The sequence below is a fragment of the Cucurbita pepo genome, chromosome 2 (genome assembly GCF_057944985.1).
Source record: "Cucurbita pepo subsp. pepo isolate OVF chromosome 2, ASM5794498v1, whole genome shotgun sequence".
NCBI classification, from domain to species: domain Eukaryota; kingdom Viridiplantae; phylum Streptophyta; class Magnoliopsida; order Cucurbitales; family Cucurbitaceae; genus Cucurbita; species Cucurbita pepo.
This window is the reverse complement of record NC_141799.1, coordinates 12,177,845-12,191,681: the sequence shown is the minus strand read 5'-3', so window position 1 is coordinate 12,191,681 and position 13,837 is coordinate 12,177,845. Positions and strand designations below refer to the sequence as shown.

The window sequence follows — 13,837 nt, the reverse complement described above, 5'->3', positions numbered from 1 at the left end:
TTTGTTCTTGTATCAGGATTCAGTCTGTCGTGAGTGTCTGTTAGACTTATTAGGTAGTAGGCCTAGTAGGCCTTTTACTGCAATCTCTAGGGTGTCTGATGGCTGAAGAAATGAGTATCCCACGTTCATATTCATATTGATACTGATATTTCTAAATGTGACTACAAATATCAATTCCCATACCCCCCCCCCCCCCCCCCCCCCCCCCCCCCCCATTAACTTTTTTGTGCTGTGACATTGAACTCCAAGCTGTTTACGACACGAATTTACGACGATGTACTAAAGACTAATTCTGTATATAATTCGCTTATGACACGGAGTGTGTTTGTTTGTGTGGTTTCTCTTTTCTTCACAGGTGATTTCTTTTGATCAATCAAACGGTAAAAATGATGAGAACGAGAGATACAATTTGAATTCTTTGTGGGATTTTGTTTAGTATTTTATTGAACTTGTGTGTTAGGAAATATCAATACAGGTGTCTATGCTAAGAATCTGATCCTAATAGTTTAGACCATTACTAGTTAACCCTTTCTTAGATCATTAGTTTAATCTTTTCGTTCTTAGTATGTGTTAAAAGATAACGAGTTATTATAAGCTAAGCTTTCGCGTGTGGATGGACTAATGACAGTCGAGGCTATGGCAAGAAACTAGATTTACGAAGCCAAGTTCAGTTCTAGGGTTTAGTAAGTTGTTTTTGAGTAATTGACTTAGTTTTAGTGACATTCACAAAATATATCATCCAAATATTGACATTCCTTTTAAATAAGCAATAAATGGTATAACTAAGTAATTTAAGAAACATGTTGAAGAATCTTAGCTAGGAGATAGAGGTTTGGGCAGCAAAGAAATCAATGAATGGAACTACCTTCCCCTCATCCTTGTGGGTTCCTTGAATAACAACGTCATGGCCGGTGTCGGCAGTCGTGGCAGCTTTCTGATTAACTTCTTTATCATCTTTTCTCGAGTGGTCTATCACTTCACTTCCATTACTAGATTCTGTATTCAAGTGGAGAAAGTTGTAAAAATCCACACCGTGATTTCTATCTGAAACGCAAACGTGTCATTATGAGAGGTATTGTCGTCTCAACTGGACGAGGCTTTTCTAAAAAAACTACTAAAAGTAGAATTATGAAACGGTACACTCAAAATAAACAATATTATACCACTATGAATATCGGTTATTCCTAACATAGTCTTGACCCAGTGTTTGGAGGCTCATCTCGACATTCGAGACCTAATGACATGCCAATGGTTCTTGACTGCATTGTCAGTGCGGCCAGGGAAAAGCCTAGAGATGATGGCCCATCTGTTGCCATGAATGGTATGCGCCACCAACAGCCTCTGGTCTTCCTCTTGGGTGAAGGGGTCTCTGTTTATGCGAGGATCCAACTGATTAAACCATCTCAAACGGCCGCTCTTCCCTGAAGGGAATAAAAACAATGAGAAGGGTATTGTAGATTTAATGAAGAACATATAATTTACCCACCGGATCTTCCTTGAAGGCTTTGAGCAATGGCGTTCCAGTTATGAGGGCCATGTCGCTCCACCAGCGCCCGCAGCTTGTGGTCTTCCGCAGGGCACCAATGGCCTCTGCTATGTGTCACGGTCATGTTCGTCCAAATATGATCCGATGTGATCACATTCGATGTGATCACATTAGAAGGGGTTGCTTTCTTCTCGCTCGTTTATTTGGTATCGTTTATAATCTTGTATCTTATTCATGTCATTTGATAGTGTACAACGTAGATAACTAAAGCTCGGTGTGATAAGTGTTTAATTTTTTTGTTTTTGTTTTTCGAAAATTAAAGTTATAAACACTCCTACCTATTAGGTTTCTTTGTTTTGTTATCTATTATTTTTCATAAACAATTTCAAAATCTAAAATAAGCGTTTGAAAACTAAAAAAGAACGTAAGAATTAGTAAGAAATTATAAGAAAACAAATTGAATTTTCAAAAACTAAAAAAAATCCGAAAACCCATTATAGAGAAAAATGGTATGAAAATAAAAATAATTTTTAAATAATTATCAAACGAGACTCAAATATGATCTAAATCGTGCTTTTATACCAACCCTTAATTGTGATATTACAAACTCACAACTACTCTATTCCTAAAGGTAATCTTAAAAGTTAGATAAATATATAAGTAAAATATAAAATTAAAATGCTAAATCATGAACTAATAATAAAAATAAATGAAATAACTAACAAAAAAAAAATTATATTATATAAATTTTAAGTAAATTAAGACATAGAAGAGGGCAGAGGTAGTTGGGAAATGGCTACCAAACCAAAACAACAAACAGACACCTTCATTAATTAATTTTAATTAATTATAATAATGCTTATAGCAACCTCCATCATCTAATACAAATAAAACAAAGCAAATTGTGGGAATATTAGGTAACAACAAACTCTCTCTCTCTCTCTCTCTCTCTCTATCTCTCTCTGTTTTTTTTTTTTTTTTTTTTTTTTTTTTTTTTTTTTTTTGTGGTGGTTAAGTTTTTTCAAAATTGATTAAATAATAATAATAATAATAAGTATTTTTTGGGTAAGAGAACTATTTCTAAAATTAATAAAAATGAAAGTTAATAGATATTTTTTTTTTGTTTGGAAAAAGAAAAACAATAAATTTTAAGCCAATTTCAAACACTAAAATTCGAAATTTGAAAGTGCAAAAATTAAAATAGAAGAAAATTATGGAAAATATGTTTGATTCCTACCATTTGGGCCTATTTTGTTTTACTACTTTCTAATGTTTTCTTTAAAATAAACATTTTTTTAAAACTTTTAATTGCATCTAAATAAACATTTTTTTAGAAACTAAATTTTATAATTTAATCAAAAATTTATTTTTAAATAATAATAATAATTAAAAAAAAAAAAACATAGTTAAAAATGATATTTAACAATTTCCAAGAAAAGTGAAGTGAACGGAAAATATGTACGTACGGGGAAAGGAAAAACAAACATTCTTACAGTTTGCTTTCATTTTCCAATACGATATTCAGCTAAACAAGTCATGCTTCCAACCATTCTTAACAACAAATCATAAATAAAAAGATAAAAGAGTTCTTAGAGCTCTCTCCCTCCATGGAGGAAAGAATTGTGTGGGCATTGCCTTAACCAACCAGACCTATCCACCATTTGACAAGTCTTCTCAAAACGGATAACAACTAAACTAAACTAAACCACCTGCTCCACAGTTCAGCAACCGAACTCGAAAAAGTAGAAGTTGGATGTTTACAACTTCTGTCTCACTCAACTCTCCTTTTCATTCTTCATGTAATGTAAACACACAACAATCATGGGAGCTTTTGGGTTCGTTGTTGATCATTACGCCATGCCATCCACCGTTACAAGTCGAAGAAAAGAATATCTACTCTCAGATTTACAACTATACATCTAAAGGCTATTGATTCTACAAATAAGTTTCTATTAGATCTTATCATCAGCTAACCAGTGGTATTCTTGATTTGCACAATGCAACTCCCAAGATGAAGAATGATGCTATAAGCTCTCTTTCAAAATTTGATACGAGTTGTTATACCTAATAAAGGAGTGGCCGCTTTGAATCTGGCTTATACTTTGCAGTGATTTACAAGGCAGATAATTCAACTTCTTGATTGCAAGGACGATATGCCACAAAGGTGCTGTCATTGGTGAAGGAACCAGGATTGAAGCAAGTGATTCCTGTGTATTTGAATGCTTGTTGCTTACTTCTATCCCCCAGAACTATCTGCACAAGCCAAATAAAAGTTTATGCAATGAATGCAGTTCAGTGATAGCAGAACATTATCATCTATATGCAGTGACTGTTCATCATCTGTTTCCAGATGATGAAAGAAAGGGTATCCAATTTTGTGGATAAGTAGATCGTTTAAACACTAGCTAGATTCAGATATATATAGGTAAGTACCACATGAGGAGTAGGATAAAGATGAAGACAGTGGTCATAATTCCAGATAATTGGTTGAATAACCAGAGGAAGAGGGCAGAGATGACTTTGATGAGTTATGGTAGCAACAAGCTGCAAGAGAATCATGAAACAACCTTAGGGCCTCCACATATAAATATCTAAAAGAGCTAGAATTAATATACAACAAATAACTAGACAAAATAACAGATATATAAAAGGAAGAAAAATCACATGTTCAAAAGGATCACTTGTTTCTTCTGTAGATGGTGGTATGAGACAGGAACGACGCATTCTGTAAAGTAGGTCCTGTCGGAAAAATACAATTTCTTGGGTGTAGAACCTAACCCTGCATCCAAATATGACAATTATCCACCACTATGGAGTAAAAGGGGCACGTCATTCACCAAAGATAACATAATTTCCACTGAAATTGGTTAAGTTGTTTTTAATCAAGTCAAAATACAAAAGAACCTATAGGGACCAAAGTGGACATTTTGAAAGTTCAAGAACCAAAATATTATTTGAACTTTTTTAATGATCTTTCAAATGAAAACTATTTAGAGGGTAAAAGTTACAGTACATTTTCAAGTTTAAGATTAAAATTGCAACAAGGTACAATTTGATGAAACTAGAGATTTAGAATGAAAATTGATACTAACAAGTTTGGAGGTAAGAATTAATTTGTTTCCTTCGAATGTTTAAACAAAAATTCAGTTTGCCAAAGGGAAAAAGAGATTCATTTCTAATGTTATCTGCAGAAGTGAAACCCCTCATGGAGAATCATACCACAGCGAAAGACTAGGAAGACCGTTAGGTTTATAAGCAATCAATCGAAGTATTCACCTGCAAGGGTTACTTGAGAAGATGGCATTTGGGACGTGCATCTGAAGCTCTTCGGTTAAATACTTTGGCAAAGCACACCTGGGTAAAACTGTTGATGGTCCTATAAATTCAATGGGAAGAAAAATTAAGAAAATCTCATGTATATTTAAGCAGAAGGCGAGGAACTTATTTACAAGTAACTACACAAACCTGCATCATCTGGACCAGGAATAAAAAGAAACTTGCTATGCTCTTTTAACCGTGGACGAGCTGCTATCATTTTTCCTAGCTTACCGAATTGTAATCTGCACACACTAACTCATTATGTCTCTTGAACTCATGTCAATAACATCCAATACATACAGAAAACAATTGTGATAATACTTACCTGAGACTTGAGTAAGAATTGAAGGCAAGATTACATGGACGGGAACAAAAATTCCCCATCAAAACAAACAAGGAAGGAACGATTTCCACATTCTCAAACCCATCAAGAATTGTCTCCAGTTTTCCCATGGCCTACCACATGATCAAATTCTGTTTTAAGGCACCAAGCTTCACAGACACAATGCACGTAAAATATAAAGAGGTTATTCTTCACCTCTTCACTATCCAACCAAATGTCAGAGAGTATGACAAACATATCATTAACGGCTCTCTTTTCCAGATCTGCAAGCCTGAGCTATTGATGATCAAGGGCAACAAGTTGATTGCATTGGATGCATGTGCGTACACCACTTTAATAGCCAAAATTCAGTATAATAAAATATCAACAAAAAAAGCACATCAATCCAATGCATGCATATTAAAAGATCCTTTTCATAGCAGAGTAAAAGAAAGGGGATACAGTCTCCTCTTTAGTTAGAGAACCACCTCCAAAGAAGTCCTGGCCTGCTAGCAATTTAAGAGACTTGTCCCTGTCCTCTAATGGAGGAAATCCACAGGTAATAACCTTAACAAAATACACCCAAAAAAATCAGCACGTTAGTAATATGAAGAACGGTATTTGAAATATACTATGAAACATGTGCTGAACATCTTCCAAAAAGTTTCAATAGGTATCCTTGTGCTTGCTAGCAAGTGAGAAAGTAAATCACAAGAACAAAATCCCAAGCAAATTCAACTTTTAGAAGGTAGTACTCATGGATAAAGGAAGGAAAATTGCACCTTCACCTTCAGTTTTGTTCTAAATTTCAACCTTCAGAGTGTGAGCAGAATTTGCCCAAAGAATCAAAAATATGTTTAAGAAAAGATTTCAAATCTTTGTGTAACCTTAAGTTCTGGTATACCTAACGAAATATTAATTACCTAAACAAACGGTGGTATTCGGCACTTGCCAATTGAGAACTACATGAAATATAACTGAGAGGTAAAACTCTGATCAGGACCAAACAGAACCCATACCGTAGCCTCGTATGATGATCCTCTCATAAGCATGTACAAACTTTGGAAAATATTTGAGTCCAGAAGGAATTTAATTCAGGCTATTTCCAGCTGTGCATTATAAGAACAAAAGGCCAGCCCCTTCCGATTAAACTGTCCTAATTTTTAAGTTTATGTTTAAAAGAACATATATATGATGTGCAAAGACGTTTTTTTTAATGTAACCAAGCATTTTAAAATAACAGACCCCGTAAAGCAAGCTTAAAAGTACACATTAGCAAGAGGAAACATTGGACGACCAGTTGAAAAAAATAGCATTTTTTTTTTTTTTTTTTTTTATATTTATGAGTGTTAGAACCAACTAGTATGAACAAGTTCGACAACCATATGCCTCTGCTACATTTGGTTGTGATGGTAACTAATAAGATATTAAATTCTAGGTAGTGGCCACCATAACTTGATCGCATTTTTTCGAAGCATTTTATTATTCACATTAATCTTCATTACCTACTAGATAAACCCATGATAACTTGGTAGAGAAAATAGCATAATTAATGCAACCAAAAGTTCATAAGAAAGCAAGGTCTCTCTTCTCTCCCCCCCCCCCCCCCCCCCCCAAAAAAAAAAAAAAAAAAAAAAACCAACCACCAACATAGAACATTGGGAAAAATTCAACCAGCTCTCTATAAAAAAACCTAAATGCAAACGCATGTCACAAACCTTGAAAATGCCCTCCACGAGCATCTCTCCTTCTGCTACAACGATGGTGTTCTCTGTAAACAGGCCTGTAGTTATCTTGTGCTGATTGTTAAAGAAAATCAAATACCAAGTCATCTTCAAATATCAAACAAGTTTAGATTTTTCCAAATTATAGAGGATGTCTGTAAAGGATATAGCACTAGATAAATTAATTTCCACAGACGCAGTAAGGTCCTCCAAGTAAAAGTGACCATCCTCCATCTGAGAGATCACTCCCATGACCCATTTCCTCCCAGTTTGCCCCACCAGAGACTGAATAGGAGAAATCTGGGGAACATATCACAAAAGAAATTGCCGTAAATACTCAGGATCAACTGCAGAGGGTACCAAGGTAAGTTCAAGATCAAGAGAAATGGAGTACCTCACAGCTTCCAAAATGAGACATGCCAGTGTCAAAAGCGGGTTTTGAGAAATGCTGATCTCGGGAGAGCCTTTGGGAAAGTAGGAGAAACCTATCTCTATACAAAGCAGCTTTAGCAGAAGCATCCCCATGAATTGGAAGGCTTCCTGTGTGCCTAAATTTAAAAAAAAAAAAAAAAAAAAAAAAAAAAACGATTTGATCCAAGAACATGTAGTTTCAAATGAATGGAAAAGAAATGTTTTAAACAAGTTATCAGTTGAACTCCACTATATGTACATCTCTCTTTTCTGCAGGGAGTTAAACCAAAAGTTCAATGGGCGGTTATCATTCTTCAATTGTTGACCAATTACTCAGATAAATATACAAGGTGGGAAAACATACATGTAGAAGATCTTCTTGATGGGATCATAACGAAACTTGGAGATATCAAAAGCGTCAATGATGCAAAGAGCCGATGTACTAGTACTGGTATCGGGAGATTCTTCTCCCGCTTCATCAGCTGCAAGTAGAATACTGACAACCCGATGCACCGCATCCTTGTCTATTATCGAAGATTGCACTGCCATGGTAGCAAAAAAACGACGAAATCGTCCATGAGAAGGAATGAAATGACCTACAGTATGAAAGAGAAAAAAAAAAAAAAAAAAAAGAGAGAGAGGGAGATATAGCATTACAGGATTCGTCATGAAGATGGTCGAGAACCAAATCTATGGCGTCGTCTTCGCAGCCATCGAAACGAGAGGCAAAGGAAACAATTTCTGCGAGAGCATCTAGTTTGATGCTGTAACCTCTGATTTTTGATTTCCTCTGAACCTTTCGCCTCAGAGTGGATTCGTCCATCTTCAGTGCAGGAATCTGCGGAATTGAAATGAATAGAAGATGATGGAGTTGAGAATGTTGGATTGATTGGCGGCAATCTGCATTCTTACTCCCTGCGTTGGAGGGAAAATCAAATTGCTTCACTAAACCCTAACAATTTTGAACTAACATTCTTCTAATCTTTTAGGTTTTGTGTCTAATTCTTTGAAGATTCTCTAATAAGATGTAAGATCCCATTTTATAATTTAATTTTTATTTTCAAATTCTTGTTTGCTTTTTCACTTTCTTTTTTCCTTAAAATATTTGAATTTTTAATCCAAATTTCTTTTTTTCTTTTAAAAAAAAAAACTTAAAAAATGAAAATGTGCCAATAATTATATAATTAAATAAAATTATGTATATATAATTGTACAGCAATAAATTCGAGTTGTTTCGGTTCAACTCAAATTGGTTTTAGAAGAACTCATGAACCAGCTCAACTCAGTCTAAAAAAATGATAATCGAGCCTAAACTGTACTAGTTGAGTTGGGTTGGGTTGAATCAAGGAGATATCGTTGTTGCATAGCTTGGGTCGTAGCCATATGCCAAATGTTTAATAGATAGTTTTATGATAGGACATGAGTGCTTGAAAGTTGTCATTGTATACTCTCAAGAGTCGGAAGATAGCGAGGCAGTTGGATCAAGGAGATATCGTTGTTGTATAGCTCAAGTCGTAGCCACACACCATCAAACATTTAATAGACAATTTTCTGATAGGGCACGAGTGCCCAAAAGTTGTCATTGTATACTCTCGAGCGTCGGAAGATAGCGAGATATCGTTGTTGCATAGCTCAGGTCGTAGCCACACGCCATCAAATGTTTAATAGAAAGTTTTATGATAGGAAATGAGTGCCCAAAAGTTGTCATTGTATACTCCCACAAGTCACATAGCTCAGATCGTAGTCACACGCCATCAAACGTTTAATAGACGGTTTTTTGATAGGACACGAGTGCCCGAGAGTTGTCATTGTATACTCCAACAAGTCGTAGCCACATGTCATCAAACATTTAATAAACTGTTTTCTGATAAGGCATGAGTGCCCGAAAGTTGTCATTGTATACTCCCGCAGGTCACATAGCTCATGTCGTAGCCACACACCATCAAACGTTTAATAGACAGTTTTCTGATAGGGCACGAGTGCCCAAAAGTTGTCGTTGTAGACTTCCGAAGGTCAAAGATAGCGAGGCGGTTGGATCAAGGAGATATCATTGTTGCATACCTTAAGTCATAGCCACATGCCATCAAACGTTTAATTATGATTTCTTGATAGGGCACGAGTGCCTGAAACTTGTCATTGTATACTCCCGATGGTCAGATAGCAAGGTTGCTATTGGATCAATGAGATATCGTTGTTGCATAGCTCAAGTCGTAGCCACACACCATCAAACATTTAATAGACGGTTTTATGATAGAACATGAGTGCCCGAAAGTTGTCATTGTATACTCCCGCAGATCGGAAGATAGCCCGGGGAGGAGGAGGAGGCAAACCGAGATCGGGAAACGTAGGTAAAGTTGTAAATAGAAACATTATAAGTTCATCTCTTTCACCATATCATCAGTACTCAAAGTCACAAACACAAAATTCACTAGAAACAAGAAAACTGAAGACAATCAAACAGGCAAGCCAACACACAGAGCTGACTTAAGCAAGCAAGCAAGCACACTAGCAGGCACCAGTTCTCTTGCCATCCACAAGCCTCTTCCAATATGCAGCTATTTCTCCTTCAATCTCCTTATCACTCTTCTTCACATGCTTTATAAGTCTCTCGCCATCTTCTTCTGCTGCTGCTTTCACAGCCACCCGAACCGGCAGCGCGTCGACTTCCTTCAGGACTTTATCAATGTCCGAGATCAGTCTCTCTGCCAAACTCCGGCTGAAGTCCTCCCTGATCACGACACGTAGCACGGCGATGTGCTGAGCATCCGGTGGCATCGTGTAAGCTGGCACGATCCATCCAAACCTCCTTAGGTTCTCGGATATCTCGAACACGGTGTGCTTGCTGCTGTCTTTGAGAGTGAAGGCAACTAGGGGTACTCCAACATCCTTGGAAACTACCTCAAACCTTCCCATCTTCTCTATTCCTTCTTTCAACACTCTTGCATTCTCCTTGCAGTTCTCCATCACGTTTTTGTATCCCTTTGTTTCAGACAAACATCATATATAAATTTACATAAGGAAGCTAGAGCAGAGCAGATTCAGATCAAACAATGTTCGTGTCCAGAAATATAGGCTACCTCGATGCTACACTTATAGCAGACAAACTAACAAATCGTGCACGAATTTCTTAAAGCAAACGTTAGCTAAAACTTCGGATTTACCTCGAAACCGAGCCGTATGAACTGATAATACTGAGCAATGATTTGGCTAGAACCTGTCAAAACATTCAGCTAATGAGCAAAGAAAAAGGAGGGGAAAATTATTCACTACATCTTAAGAACTTGATTCTAAAGTCAAGAATCTAACGTCCCATCATGTTCGGACATACTCGAAAACGTGTCTTTAATCATTCAAACATACCCAAGGTGACCCGAGCGGGCTAAATCAATACTCGATTCAACTACCCTGACAGAGAGATGATATCAAAACTTTCAAGTGCTATCTATTTGTTCATTAGTTCAGGTACCTTTGGAGAAGTTAAGAGTGAAGGTGGGTTGATCAGAACCAAGATAGTTAATATGGAACACAAGCTCATCAGGAAGATCCTCTTTACTCCTCCAAACAACCCATCCAACACCAGGATAAACAAGCCCATACTTATGGCCACTGACATTGATACTCTTCACTAAAGGCAACCGAAAATCCCACTCGAGATCGGGATAAAGGAACGGAGCTATGAACCCGCCGCTGGCTGCATCGACATGAATTGGGGTATCCCAACCCGTTTCCTTATTCTTCTTAGAGAGCAGTTCATTAAGGAGTTTTACATCCTCAAACTCTCCTGTCAAAGTGGATCCCAAAATGGCTGCAACACAAATGGTGTTCTCATCCACAAGTTCAACAGCCTTCATAGGATCCATAACATAAAACCCTTCAGAAAGCTTCACCTCCTTCAGCTCAACCTCAAAGTACCTAGCAAACTTCTCCCAACACACCTACACACAGGATTCATTCAAGAACATAAAAGCCCCATTGAAGGCTTGATTGATACTCATTTCAAACAATTACTTAAACCATGAGCTCAAAGTACCTGCACATTGGCTCCAGTGACTATGTTGGGGTTATCACAGGGCTTGCCTTGAGATCTTCTTTTGTTCTGCCATTGTCTCTTGAAAGCAAGACCCGCCAGCATAATAGCCTCTGATGATCCCACAGTCCCTACACCTACTGCAGCCTCATCTTCTCCGATGGGGGCATGAAACAGGCGAGCTATCATATTCACACATCGATTCTGCAAAAGAAAATACAGATTAAAAAGTACACTATAGAGCCTTCCTTGAGGCCTCTGTAGTCCTCGAACAGCCTCCCCTTAATCGAGGCTCGACTCCTTTCTCTAGAGCCTAGTCACTTTTGACTACACCTTCGAGGCTAGCAATTTCTTTATTCGGACACTTGAGGATTCTATTGACATAGCTAAAGGCATGACTGCTAAAGGCATGGCTCTAATAGTATGTTAGGAATCACGACTCTCTACAATGGTATGATATTGTCCACTTTGAGCATAAGCTCTCGTGGCTTTACCTTGGGCTTCCCAAAAGGTCTCGTGAGATAGTGTTTCTTACTTATAAACTCATGACCAACCGTTAATTAGCACTCCTCTCCCAATAATCCTCAACAGCATATTCACACATCCATTCTAGAAAAGAAAATACAGATTTCTCCATGTTTTGGAACAAAATCACCAAGAATCACCAAGAATCAACCAAAACAGCCATTTGGGTTCAAATAAAAAGCACAAACCTGTAGCTCAGTGGTGACAGGGTACTCATCCATGTCCACATAGTTCTTGTTGAGAGAAGCCATGATCAGGTTATCACATTCAGGCTCCATCCATGTGGTAACAAAGGAGGCCAAGTTCAACCTGGGTATCCCATCAAGCATCAACTCATCGTGTATGATCTGGTACGCTGCATCTTTGGGTATCGATTTCTCCCCCATATTGAACCTGTAATATAATACCCATTTCATTATTTTCATTTTTCAACACAAAGCACAAGAGTTTCCAAGAATTTAGCCTACTTCGGCGGCGGAGAGCGGACATATCTGGAGCCAAAAGTGCAGTTCACAGAATCGCCGGAGTCTGCTACTGTTGTCAAAACCATATTTGATATTCAAACAGAGGAGAAAATAAGAGATTATGGAACAAACCCAGATCGGATGAGGGTTGCGTTCATATAACTTCATCTTCAATATCAATGGAGCTTGACTACATGATCGCGTGAAGCAACGAACAGACACGTATCGGTTTCGGGTCCCACCCATTTCTCATCTTCAATGATGGACAACCACAGCAGTGTTCATAGCACTTCAGCAACTTTTTCGTGCCCCCAATTGAACAGTTAGCGGGTTTCCGCGGCTGAATTGATTATGACATTTGATTTTAATGAGCCGGTGAAAGTAATTGGGAAGGTTGGCGTTTTCGACATCTCCTCTATTAACACCTTGCTGATAGTATCAAATGGTAGTGGTTATGGGAAGTAGTACTCTTCCGAACTCGATCCGATATCATTTTTCTACTTGTTTGATAGCGTTTGATATCAATTTTATATGCGTTTTTACTTCCAATTCTATGCACCATCTTTGTCAAACATAATACTCATGTCATAGTAACGTGGGAATGGTTTGTTTCCCAATCTTAAATGAAAAACATGAACTATCAACCTAGTATATTAGAACTTTAAATGTGATAGAACTATAATTTAAATGTGATTTCATGATTTTACTTCAACCCACGATCAAATGCCTCTTTATCTATTTCGATTCACTTGAACTCTTCGTTCTAACCAAATATGTTACATGTTAGTTCGAGCATCTCTACAACTGTTGTATATTATTTCTTGAGATGTCTGACTTTGCAATCTATAGTTGGCTTCCTTTTCAAGTTGCAACTTCTTAGTACCTTCTCTTCTAAAAACTCTAATAATTGTTGCAAGTAATCACAAAAACATAAAAATTGTTAGTTAATAATAATAATGAGAGGTCAAAGTTAAAAATCTACTTAAGAACTAACTATTTTTAAATAAGTCATTAGATTTCTACATTTAAGTCATAGAATAGATCAATAGCAGTTTGACAATAGATATCAAAATTACAATTTTTAACATTTTAAGTCCATGATAACATTTTCAAATAACTTTTCGTACCTAACACAATTAAGAAATCTTTTACTAAAATGGTTCTAGAGATTGAGAAGGCGGGACGCTATCCCACCTCTTAACCGATGGGTCATACCCTCATTTCCTTGTTCATCATATTTTATGAAAGAGCATGAACTTCGTCTAACCCAAACAAAATATGTTAAGAATGGAATTCTTATCTCGTCGAAACTACCTTGCAAGCTATCTGCCCGTACTATTAGAAAAGTAGACTGCCCCGGTCGAAGCTGCAAGATTTAGGAGAGAGAAAGAATGATGCATGTGGGCAGCAAACAAAAAGTTGAGTTGAGGCTTAGACAGATGTCGATTGGAAAGGTAAGGGCGTGGCACGGCGTTGACGTTCCTAAGATATAATAATGAACACTGTAATATCATATTCCTAGAAGTATGAGAATGGGTACTATACATTGACAAGCGGAAG

General features: G+C 37.1%; 3 protein-coding genes across 3 annotated transcripts; all 3 read right to left on the bottom strand.

Annotated features, from left to right (window-relative positions):
* Nucleotides 1-1,215: 1,215 nt before the first annotated feature.
* LOC111788441 (transcription factor MYB54-like) lies at nt 1,216-1,610 on the bottom strand. The gene is made up of 2 exons (XM_087121375.1): nt 1,487-1,610; nt 1,216-1,421 (listed from the first exon to the last, which is right to left on the bottom strand). The coding sequence occupies exons 1-2, from the start codon at nt 1,608-1,610 to the stop codon at nt 1,216-1,218; spliced, it is 330 nt and encodes a 109-aa protein (XP_086977501.1).
* A 1,472-nt stretch (nt 1,611-3,082) lies between these two features.
* On the bottom strand, nt 3,083-8,272 carry DPB2 (DNA polymerase epsilon subunit B2). Its single transcript, XM_023670016.2, has 13 exons — nt 7,919-8,272; nt 7,626-7,803; nt 7,245-7,398; nt 7,019-7,150; nt 6,845-6,922; nt 5,589-5,693; nt 5,343-5,423; nt 5,130-5,260; nt 4,952-5,046; nt 4,763-4,862; nt 4,151-4,265; nt 3,920-4,030; nt 3,083-3,739 (listed from the first exon to the last, which is right to left on the bottom strand). The coding sequence occupies exons 1-13, from the start codon at nt 8,082-8,084 to the stop codon at nt 3,599-3,601; spliced, it is 1,587 nt and encodes a 528-aa protein (XP_023525784.2). The 5' UTR covers nt 8,085-8,272; the 3' UTR covers nt 3,083-3,598.
* Nucleotides 8,273-9,596: 1,324 nt separating this feature from the next.
* Nucleotides 9,597-12,511, bottom strand: LOC111788027 (glutamate decarboxylase). Its single transcript, XM_023668162.2, has 6 exons — nt 12,281-12,511; nt 12,002-12,206; nt 11,292-11,492; nt 10,728-11,196; nt 10,423-10,475; nt 9,597-10,240 (listed from the first exon to the last, which is right to left on the bottom strand). Exons 1-6 carry the CDS (start codon nt 12,361-12,363, stop codon nt 9,767-9,769), a joined length of 1,485 nt encoding a protein of 494 aa, XP_023523930.2. The 5' UTR covers nt 12,364-12,511; the 3' UTR covers nt 9,597-9,766.
* Nucleotides 12,512-13,837: the final 1,326 nt, after the last annotated feature.